We start from the raw sequence: 11012 nt of genomic DNA, 5'->3' as shown, positions 1-11012 counted from the left end.
CTGGATAATTAGCAAAAAGCAAAAAGTAAAGAAAAAAAAGCTTTGTAATTCACTGCACTGCACCCGTAATAGTATTGTTTCCGCTCCTGTACACGGAGTATCAATGGCAATTATTAAAAAGAAGCTAAGCAGATCCTCATTAATCTTATAATATCATTCTGCTTATAACCTTTTTATTATAAAAAATATGACATCAAACATGAAACAGGCATGAGAAACAAAGAACAATCCAAACAGGTTTCCTGCTGCACCTTCAACTGTACAGGTAATGATTCAGAGTCAGAATTCAATTCAATTGAATCACAACATTAAGGCAGTTTATACTGTAGGATAAACCCTGCGGTATTACATAGAACATTCTAGCAACTGGAGCAAGCACTTGGTGACAGTGGGAAGAAAAAAAAAACCTCTTTTAATAGGAAGAAGCCTCTGCTCTGGGAGCGACGGCTTCTTCTTCTACCACGTCTGGTTGGCTGTGAGGGGGGCAGACAAAAGACACACTGTCTGAGAGACAGAGATTAACAATAGAAATTAATATAGAGATTACAATTATTGATTACATGTACAGTGGTGTATAAAAGTTGTCACGGTCTGGAGGGCAGACCGTGGGGGATGTAGGAGAAAGGACCCAAAACGCAGACTTAATGGAATAAACAGTGGGTTTATTTACAGTGAGGTAATTGTACACCACACATTAAATCTCCAAAAGTGCTCCCTCAACTCCCGTGACGTGTCTTCTCCCAAGTGCTGGTATCCCGTGCTCTCTGCCCCTGTGCCTTCACACACCCCGTGTGTCTTGCAGTCCTGTGTTCCGCTGTCCTCCTGGGGAAAAACACAGACACAGCCGTTATGGCACCAACTCCGGCAGGCATACACTTTAACAACACTAGAAACACTGACATGGAGTCTAACTCAACGATCCTGCGCCGGAGGAAGCTCCATCGCTCTGTTAAGTAGCTCCCCCGACGATCCTGATCAGAAGCAGGTGTGTGGTAAGCTAGGCGTGACCAGCAGCTGGCAGGGCCACACCCATCAGGCCTGCAGGTGGCTGTCCTTCATCCTCCAGCCTCACACACACACACACACACACACACACACACACACACACACACACACACACACACACACCAGCATGGAACACAAGAGCACAGTGCAGCAAACATACATCCAATACACTAATAACAATAAAGGTCCACACTGTTCACGAACCCCGAGTCCCCGGCACCGGGTCCGTGACAAAAGTAATAAAAAACTGTGATTTTTACAGTGTGTTTTTTCCCTTTCTTCCTTCATCCAGGCACATGGGCCAACTTTTTAATACCCCTGAAAAATGGAGAAGTGATCGAGGGTCAGTATGTGGAGCTGCAGGCCCGGTACACTGGCGGCAACCCAAATTCCAAGAGTATCGCCTGGAACTTTTTGATGCCTAACACCAGCCAGATGAAGATGGTAAGGAAACAATTACACTTAAGTCTAATATGCTGTATATCAAGCCAAGACAAGAAAAGACTTAAAGGTTTCTAATACTACTGTGCTGTGCAGATAGATGATCCAAAAGGAGGATCACAATCAAATAGATTTAGGGGAAGAAAGAGAACTCAGGAAGGGAAAGGATACAGGGTTTTTTTTTTTATTATTATTTCCCTTAGTGTCTCACCTTACTTTACTCTTTACAGGAAGAAACATTCATTAAATGTAAAAACATTTTCACTGATAAAAGAACAAAACTTAACTGCAATCTATTCAGAGTCGTATGTGTTTAGACAAGATAAAGTGAGCAATTCCCCTCTGACAAATTGTTCAATTCTATTGTATTTTATTTATACAGCACCAAATCACAACAACAGTCACCTCAAGTCACTTTATAGTGTAAGGTAGATCCTACAATAATAGAGAGAAAAACCCAACAATCATATGACCCCCTATGAGCAAGCACTTTGGCAACAGTGGGAAGTAAAAACTCAGTTTTAACAGGAAGAAACCTGCGGCAGAACCAGGCTCAGGGAGGGGCGGGGCCATCTGCTGCGACCAGTTGGGGTGAGAGAAGGAAAACAGGATAAGACATGCTGTGGAAGTGAGACAGAGGTTAATAACTAGAAATAATATGTATATAAACACATAGTGAGCGAGAAAGGTGACTGAAGAAGAAATACTCAGTGCATCATGGGAATCCTCCAGCAGCCTCAGCATAACTCAGGGTCACCTGATCATGCCCTAACTGTACTACTTTAGCAAGAAGGAAACTCTGAATCCTAATTTTAAAAGTAGAGATAGTGTCTGTCTCCCCAATCCAAATCTGGTTCCACAGAAGCGGGGCCTGAAAACTGAAGGCTCTTCCTCCCATTCTACTTTTAAATGAACTAGGAACAACAAGTAAGCCTACAGTCTGAGAGCAAAGTGCTCTAATGGGGTGGTATGGTACTAATTATGTAAGTAACTAAAATTTGACAAAGTGATATTTTTTCCAAACTGCTAATATATGTTTCCTATGCATAATATAATAATAGTAATATGGAGAAAATAATTGACAAGAACCTATTGTGCCTTTTCCAGCTCTTGGTTTTGTTTTTGAATGCTATTAGAGTTGCTTGGCATCATTTGTAGTTGAAAGTAATCATAAATACCAATGCATGAGTTCTTGGTGCAGCCCCTCAGTTCATCTTCTCTCTTAAACAGACAGTTTTTGCTCCTCACCGTTCTTACCTTTAAGGTAACAGGCGATGATGCGTTTAGATCACTGTGGAGTGATTTTGGCCCACTCTTCTTTGCAGAATGCTTTAATTCTTTCACATTGGAGGGCTTTTGAGAATAAACGGTCTGTTTAAGGTCTTGCCAAAGCATCTCAATCAGATTTAAGTTGTTTTCTTTTGCTGCTATGTTCTGGATCACTTTCCTGGTGCATAACTCAAATTATGCACCAGAATTTCAGAATACAAGCTGATGGCAGGAGATTTTCCTTCAGGATTCTCTGGTATAAAGCAGAATTCAAGGTTCCATCAGTTACAGCAAGTGATCAAGGTCCAGACCATCAGGTGACTAGATTACTCAAAGAAAACAGATTTTAATCTAAGAACATCTTTACTTTTTACTGTAAATGATGCATCTGCCTTGAACCGTTCTATTTATACTGTATTTCAGCCCCTTCCACTGCAGAGATACATATGCTGGAACTAGGTTTTATATCAGGCTTCTTTTGTTGTGTTTTGTTTTTTATTGTACAAGAGCCATATTCGTTAGAATGTAGTATTTATCTAACAATACAGACCTGCATAATTTGTGTTAATTAAATTGCAGAGAATGAGAGCTGAGAATTTATAGATCAGGTTCAAGAACATTAATATTACTGTTTAATTTGGCCTTATAGGTGGAAATGTGAAGGTTAGATTTTATTTTATTCACAACTGAACATAGAAAACATGTCCAATGTTTAAACTGAGAACGTACCTTTTTAAAGTGTGGGCTGTGAGTCCGCCGTGCACTGTTTACCTCACCTGCCGATATGCGTCATGTGTAGTTGCTTTGGAGGAGGCTGTAAAACTTTGTGTAGAGTCCAGTAAAGGTTGATGAGTCAGTGAAGCTAACTTCTGTCCAATGTCAGTGATACTAAGGTGAGTTGTTGAAGATGTCCTGAACTTTCCTCTGTAAGCACTGCTGATTTTACCAGTGTTAGTGAAACTTTCTTTTCTTTAAAGTCTTGCACTTGGACATTTAGCAAATAAATCTCTGGAAATGTTTTGGATAAATACAAAGTCCATTACATCCCTGACCTGGATGTCAGTGACACAGGTCAGTGATATCTGTTATGCACAACTACTTCTTCGTGTGCTTTCTTTTATGTACTAAAAGACCCCAAAAAACCCCCTTTTTTTAATCTTCTTTTTGTTTCATGTGACGCTTGCTTTCTGTCCTTCTGTCCAGATCATCTCCTACACCGACAACGAGGTGAAGGTGTTTGACGGACAGTTTAAGGGCTGTGTCGGTTTCCTACATCAGATGCCATCATCAGATGTGTCGTTCTACATCAACAACACCCGGGAGTCCGATTCAGGAAGCTACATCTTTCAGATTGTTAATGATGGTATTACTGAAACGGTTACCCTGGATGTGAAAGGTAAGGGAAATTCACCCGTTGCACAGCTGTACTTCTCAGATTCACTGTGAAACAGTAAAACAGAAAGTCTTGTAATAAAACATTACATAATCCTCTCCCCTCAGTCCCTCCTTCTGTTCCGAAGTGCTCTATGACAGGGAAGCCAGAGGTAAAAGGAAATGTTACTCTGATCTGCATGTCCAGCTCTGGGAAACCTATTCCTTTGTACAAGTGGAAGAAAACCAGCCCCACCTCTGAGGTCTTCTTCTCACCCATGCTCAGTGAGTGCACAGCGAAAAAACAAAGAGTCATTGTTTGCTATAAATGTGAATTATTGATAGAAAAAGCAGCCTGCACACCGTCTTTTGGGATTGTCACTTAGCACATCTTTGAGAACTGTTATACATGTGAAATAATGTGTCTTCATGTGTGTTTGACTGTCTTTTCCATGTAAACTGCTGTGTTAGATGAGAAGACTGGCACTCTGAAGCTGAACAACCTGAGCAGCAACATGTCGGGGAAATACGTGTGCACAGCCAGCAACACGGTGGCAGAAAAGAGCTGCGCAATCGACCTGCACATTACCAACTGTACGCAGCAAGTGTAACCCTGGTTATGGTTTATTAATAAAAATAAGTGATGAAAAATAGTTATGGACCACACATTCAGATACACTATTATCAAGCATGAACAGCGAGCATCGATGTAATTAATTATTTCTGTTGGACACGATCATATCCTACTAATTTCTTATGACTGCTGACACGTCATAAGAAAACTAAATGAATATGCAGCGAACTTTCTTACATATATATTAAAATATTACAAATATACAATAATTTAGCAAAAGTATCATTATAAACCCCTATCACTCATGACTTACACAGATTCAAAGTAAAAAACAAACCCTGTTTGCCAGACATGTTTAACGTTGCTAGCATAGGGCTGTGACATTTTACATTGTAACCATTAGCTTAGCTGACTTTTCTATTCAGCAGCTAAGAAAATTATACTTTTGTCAAAGTTGGCTGAATTTGTCTTACTTTAACATGAGTCTGGACAGTCAACCATGCCCAACACAACCTAGCGTCCTGGGAATATATAATGTTGCAGAAGCCTGAAAACAATGGACAGCGGTAAATTAGTGATCAACATCGCAGCATTATTGTAGTGTCTTTACATTACAATATAAAGCGCCTTGAGGCAACAGCTGTTGTGATTTGTCCCTATATAAATGAAACTGAATTGTAGCTTAAAACTGATTTGCTAGGCCACAGCACAACTGGTCACCTGATTAGTCCATCTCTATGTCAAACAGAAAGGACATCTTTACATGACTCGAATATAAAACATTAATCTGCTTTTCTAGCCAGTGCTGTACAAGTACTATTGATTCTACACGAAATGAGGTAATAAAAGTGTTTTTAAATTCTTTGAGATAGTAATTGTATGTTCTTTAATTCCAGCCAATAAAGTGGGGGTGATTGTTGGTGCCACAGTTGGCTCAGTGGCTGGCTTCATCTTCCTCCTTTTTGTGTGCCTCGCTTTTGTCTTCGTGATAAGGAGAAGAAACAACGAGGATGACTTGGCCAATGAAATCAAGTGAGTCAGTGTGGCTTAAATGCAAGCAGAATTTTATCATTTAAAATTCGTAACAGCATCTCAGCTGGCCAGCAGATCTGAACCAGGACCCTTTTGCCACAGTGCTAAACAGTGTCAGTTCAGGCAAGTCATAAGTGGCAGCGTTGGTAGATGAAGTTCTTGTTGCTGCTGCTTTGAATCAAATTCATTTTAGTCCTTTGCAGATGACCCAGGTTTTACTTTTGACATGTACCAATTGCACAGGAATGCACATTTTGATCTTGCACATTTCTCAAACTAAAGTGATTCTATCACACCTGTTTAAGAAGCCTGTTTTTCAGATTTAATTTTCATATCCTGTGATAGCAGAAACAAATGACCATAGTTTCAAGATTTAATGAAGTACTCCATTTCAGTGTTACTGTGAACTAATTATGCATTTCTAAAAGTAATCTACACGCCACAAATAAGTAATCCTGCACCTCGATGTCTACAGGGAGGATGCTCAGGCTCCCAAGCGTGTGTCATGGGCTAAGAGCGGCATGGGTTCTGACATCATCTCCAAGAATGGCACCCTGTCCTCCATCGCCTCCAGCCCACACCACAAAGAGTCCTCCCATCACCACAACAACCACCACCACCACCTGCAGCAGTATCCACAGCGCCCCCCCTCAGACACTGCATCCATCATCACCGCCACAGGCAGCAATGCCGGCTATAGACCGTCCCGCCACCAAGGGGCCTCCACTCCCACCCATTACAGCTACAACAACAACACCACCCTGCCACGTGAACAGCCATTGTCCCCCGAGGCCGGCAGCAATGGCGGTTCCATGCCCAGACCCGAGCGCTACACCCAGTTGCCTCAGGCACAGGCGCTGCCGCAAACGTACAACCAGCCTCGGCTGCAGCTCCAGACCGCTCCCTCCCCGCCACCACTACCCACCTCCACCATCATGGCCTCCAACATCACCCGAATGGGAGGCGTGCCCATTATGGTTCCTGCACAGAACCAGGCCGGATCTCTAGTCTAGCATGAGCTAAGGGAATACTCTCACAAAGGATCAATTGCTGATTTTTCAAAGGGACTTTAATATTTAGCAAAGAATTCAAAATGAAAGGTCATTTACTGATGCCAACAAGCTCTCAGACACACTGTTTACTTCCTTTAAGAATACTTACTTATAGTTCTTTTGTACTCTGTATGCACTGTACACATTTGAAACTATGTATAGATATGATTTTCATACATTTGTCCAGTATCATCTTTTCTACTTTATGGATTTTAATGTTTTCATTTTTCATATTTAGATTTTTAAATGTAATTTCTTCCAAACTGTTTTCCTCCTGCCATTTACTAACCGCAGCTGGAACGCTGTGTGTGCTAATCTCACGGACAGAAAAAAAAGAGCACCAGCATGCTACACTTTATCCATTGTCTTTATTTAGAGAAACTACCTGAAGGACTCATAGGTCATTACTGTTTAAGAAGGAGAATGTTGCTCATAAACACTGGGTTTAATCTATGTATTATTAACTCTATTTCAGCACCAGACATCAAAAGACAACATAATGTGTTGTGTGATAAAGTTTGCCCTTGCAAAGTATCCTAATCCTTTTTCTTGGCTTTGCTTCTGTTGGGTTTTCAACTTGCTTTCAAAATGCTTTTAAACTCACTTCTTTAAATACAGATGAGCAAAAGCTTCTGATAATACTGAGCTGTTTAGGACTGCAGAACAGTAAATTTGCTTATATTCTTGACTAGTACTAATAACCAGTGTTGGGGAAGTTACTTTGAAAAGGTAATTAATTATAGTTACTAGTTACTTCTTCAAAAAAGTAACTGTTAGTAACTGAGTTACAATATTCTAAAAGTAATTAATTACTTGAAAAGTAACTATTGCGTTACTTTATAAAAATGTTTAACCCTCTGGGGTCCAGGGTATAATTGGCCATTTTAACCACTTCTGATTTGACCTCTACATTTCACCTTTAAAAACTGTTTACTTGTTTGGTATCATTCTTTTCAGCACAACCTCACGTGTCTGAATTTCCAGTTATGTTTTCATTTTGACATACTGTATTAACACAATTGATCTAAAATCAGACAAAAAACATAAAATCAGAGTAGAAAAAGTTATATTTTTTACTGTAACAACAACAAACATGTTTAATGAATTATATTTCATAACTTTAAATGCAAATATAAATTGTCAATTTTAAAATCCTATGCACAAGTTTTGCAAACAACAACGTTATTTGCATCCATTTACCTTTTACCTTGATTTTTTAAATAACCATTTCAAACTATTTACAGAACAATCAGTTGTTCTGCATTCAATAAGATGCAACACAAATTATTTGTGCCACTCCAAAAACACAATTTCTGTCCACTATAAAGGAGAACATCACAGCCTGATACCTGCAGGTCTGACAGCAGCAGGTGTATCACTCCTGTTTCTACCTGGAGACAGCAGTCGCCTCATTGTTCTGACACACAACACAAAACTATCCACAACACTACACACTAACTACACACTCCAAACACGCTAAACGTCACAAAACTCTCTCTCTCTCTCTCTCTTTTTCGTTAGACAGTGATCATGATTACCGTCCGCGGGAGCGCGCGCAGCTACTTAACGCTGTAGCGTCCACATTACTTACAGCTACTTCCATGCAACTGATATAAGATGCAGTAAGCTGAACACAGCTTCAATCGTCTGTTTGTTGAAAAATAGTAACGGAGCGCATTTTCTTGTTAGTAACTGTAACGGCGTTGTAACGATAGGAATAGTAATTAGTTAGATTACTCATTACTGAAAAAAGTAATGCCGTTATTCCCATCACTGCTAATAGCTAATAACTAATCATTTAAAGTTGCCTGCAGCATTCAAATTGTAAATATGTGAATTTTGGGGGGTAATTGGTAGCACGTTGTTGAGTGCAGCCTTTATGGACAACAGAAACAGGGGACGTGTTTGCCTTTATTACCACTTTGTGTTGGCATTCTTTTGTAACTTAGTCATCATCTGCGTCATCAGCATAAATTCATTACATACATTCATTATTTGGACCTGTTCTTCTAGACTGGCGCAAAGAGCTTATAGCATTAGAGAAAGACACCCGGTGATCACACAGTCCCGCACAGTGAGGATAAAGCTCTCGCTTTTAACAAGAGGGAGTAGGAGCCACCTTCTTTGACCAGTAGTGGATCAAGAAACTGAAAAAATATACAACCGGCCATCTGCCACAACCCAACCAGTCGCGGTAGATTGCCGCCCTTCCCTGAGCCTGGTTCTGCTGGAGGATTATTCCTGTTAAAAGGGAGTTTTTCCTTCCCACTGTTGCCAAAGCGGGTCATATTACTGTTGGGCAACTAACAATAATATGACTTTCTTTGTATTATTTCTCCGTATTATTGTAGGGTCCACCTTACAATATAAAGCGCCTTGAGGCAACTGTGATTTGCTGTGTAAATAAAATTGAATTGAACTGAAGATCAAAAAGAGGCCACCAAATATATCAGCTAGCAGCAGAGCACCACTATGCATCACATCAGGATTAGAACCATAAGGCAGGTCTCCTTTCAAAATGGTCCACCACACTTCAGTACTTATGTATTTAAACTCCTTGGAAAAAAATTGTGGATATACAGTTATGTAGCACAAATTTGACAAATTTCTATAGTTTCTTTACTTGAGTATATCAAGTATTCACATTCTACTTAGAAATATTTGGGGAAATGTTAACAAGCGTAAAGCGCACGAAAGTCTGTTAAGAAGCCTCGAGATGCATTGTTAGGTCAGCAAATTTGAGCCATTTTATCAAGTTTCATTTAAGCTGATGGAGTTTTTGGCTAAAAACCTAAAGACTCCATCAACATTATTGCAGGACCATCAGTCTTGCACTACAGATATTCCTGGAATCTCGACCTCTTTCGACTTTCTTTATGCACCTTGGAAGTTAACAAATGTGTTTCAGTTTGCTTCTAATCTGAAACAAATAAACTAGATTTGGTTCAGAAACTATTTTCCATTTCCAAAATGTGTGGACATATTTTGAATAAAAACTGCTGTGAGGGAGGCACTGTTTTGTAAAAATCACATTTGTAAGAATGTATCCAAATAGCTAAGGTCATTTTAATACACTGAATGATTCCAGAACTTCTTTTCATTAGTTAAGAACTAAAACTATTTATTATGTTTTTACACATTAGCGCTATTTGTAATGTCTGTTGTTACTGAATATGATTTCGATTTGGAAAAGAGAAGAAAGTGTGGTCATATTCTGCTGTAGTGTAATTACACTGGAGCATATGTTTGTTATTTAAGCTTTTGGTTAATGTGCACAGATATTTTTACAATTATTTACATGACATTCTGAGATGAAGGCTGATGAGGTTGAAGGAAAACATACTGTAAAAGCATCTCATGCAAACCACTTGAGAATATAAGCTCAAGACTAAAGTCAAGATTTCATGAGGGAAGTTGAAAGAAAAGAGGAAATCTGTTTGCTGTGCATTTAAGACTCTGTGTCCTTTAAAAGTGTACATTATGGACATTCAAATGTATTCAACGCAAGCCTTTATTTTTATATTGTACATGTATAAAAAGCACATTAAGAAAAGTGAAAGAAGTGCTCACTATCACACTGAGTTATAAACCAGTGTGGATTGTATAACTGCTGTGGACAAATTGGTGGCCAAACAAATATGCTTATTTATACAGACGGCCTAAACTGTAGACAATAATGTGCAGTGTGCACTTGTATCTTCCATATTTATGTTCATTGAAAATGCCTTGTATTATATTTTCAATTAAAATTTAAAAAGATCAGCTGTTTGTGAGTTTTGTTTTATTCTTGTTTTCCAAGTTTTACCAATTTTGTCTTCTTGGCAAGCTTGTAGAAGGAAGGAAGGATTGATGACTGAGCTTGAAAGGACACAGGGTTTTCCTTTGGCGTTTTTGTTAGAAAAAAGCTGACAAGGATCTGTCATTAAACAATCCAGCACCAAGAGAGGACCAGCCACTCCTTTAAGTAGCGGTTCAGGACAATGTCATCACAGGCGTGTGGAAGTGTGGAACCAACAGGCAGAAAATCTCCACTAAGTCCCGCTGCTGCACAAAAACAAGCACACACACGTAAACACACAAACCAGGATAGCAGAGGAATTGAGTAGATAGCTGAGGTGGAGAGATGGACAGGAAGTAGGAGGTCAGCATGGAGAGGACAGAGGGAACAGATACAGAACTGATGAATAATCAGCAAATACAATGATGTCAAAAGTATGACAATCCCTTAAAAACATCCTGGGATCAGAGCTTTCTGTGTGAACTGAAAA

At 39.5% G+C, this 11012-nt stretch overlaps 1 protein-coding gene across 1 annotated transcript; it reads left to right on the top strand.

Moving 5' to 3' along the window:
* Positions 1 to 1302: 1302 nt before the first annotated feature.
* LOC147320073 (endothelial cell-selective adhesion molecule-like) lies at positions 1303 to 9125 on the top strand (the record flags this gene model as incomplete). The annotated part of the gene is made up of 6 exons (XM_086307598.1): positions 1303 to 1449; positions 3919 to 4111; positions 4216 to 4371; positions 4558 to 4680; positions 5557 to 5692; positions 6168 to 9125. Coding segments are annotated over 6 exons (1293 nt in total), but the record flags the coding sequence as incomplete, so codon positions are not given.
* Between the last annotated feature and the right edge of the window lie 1887 nt (positions 9126 to 11012).

This window comes from Aulonocara sp. 'chitande type north' Nkhata Bay, linkage group LG10, assembly GCF_057382095.1.
Source record: "Aulonocara sp. 'chitande type north' Nkhata Bay isolate Kocher_YH1m ecotype deep benthic linkage group LG10, A_spYH_male_GT1.1, whole genome shotgun sequence".
Lineage (NCBI taxonomy): Eukaryota > Metazoa > Chordata > Actinopteri > Cichliformes > Cichlidae > Aulonocara > Aulonocara sp. 'chitande type north' Nkhata Bay.
The sequence above is the reverse complement of the archived record's forward strand: the minus strand, read 5'-3'. Positions and strand labels throughout refer to the sequence as shown.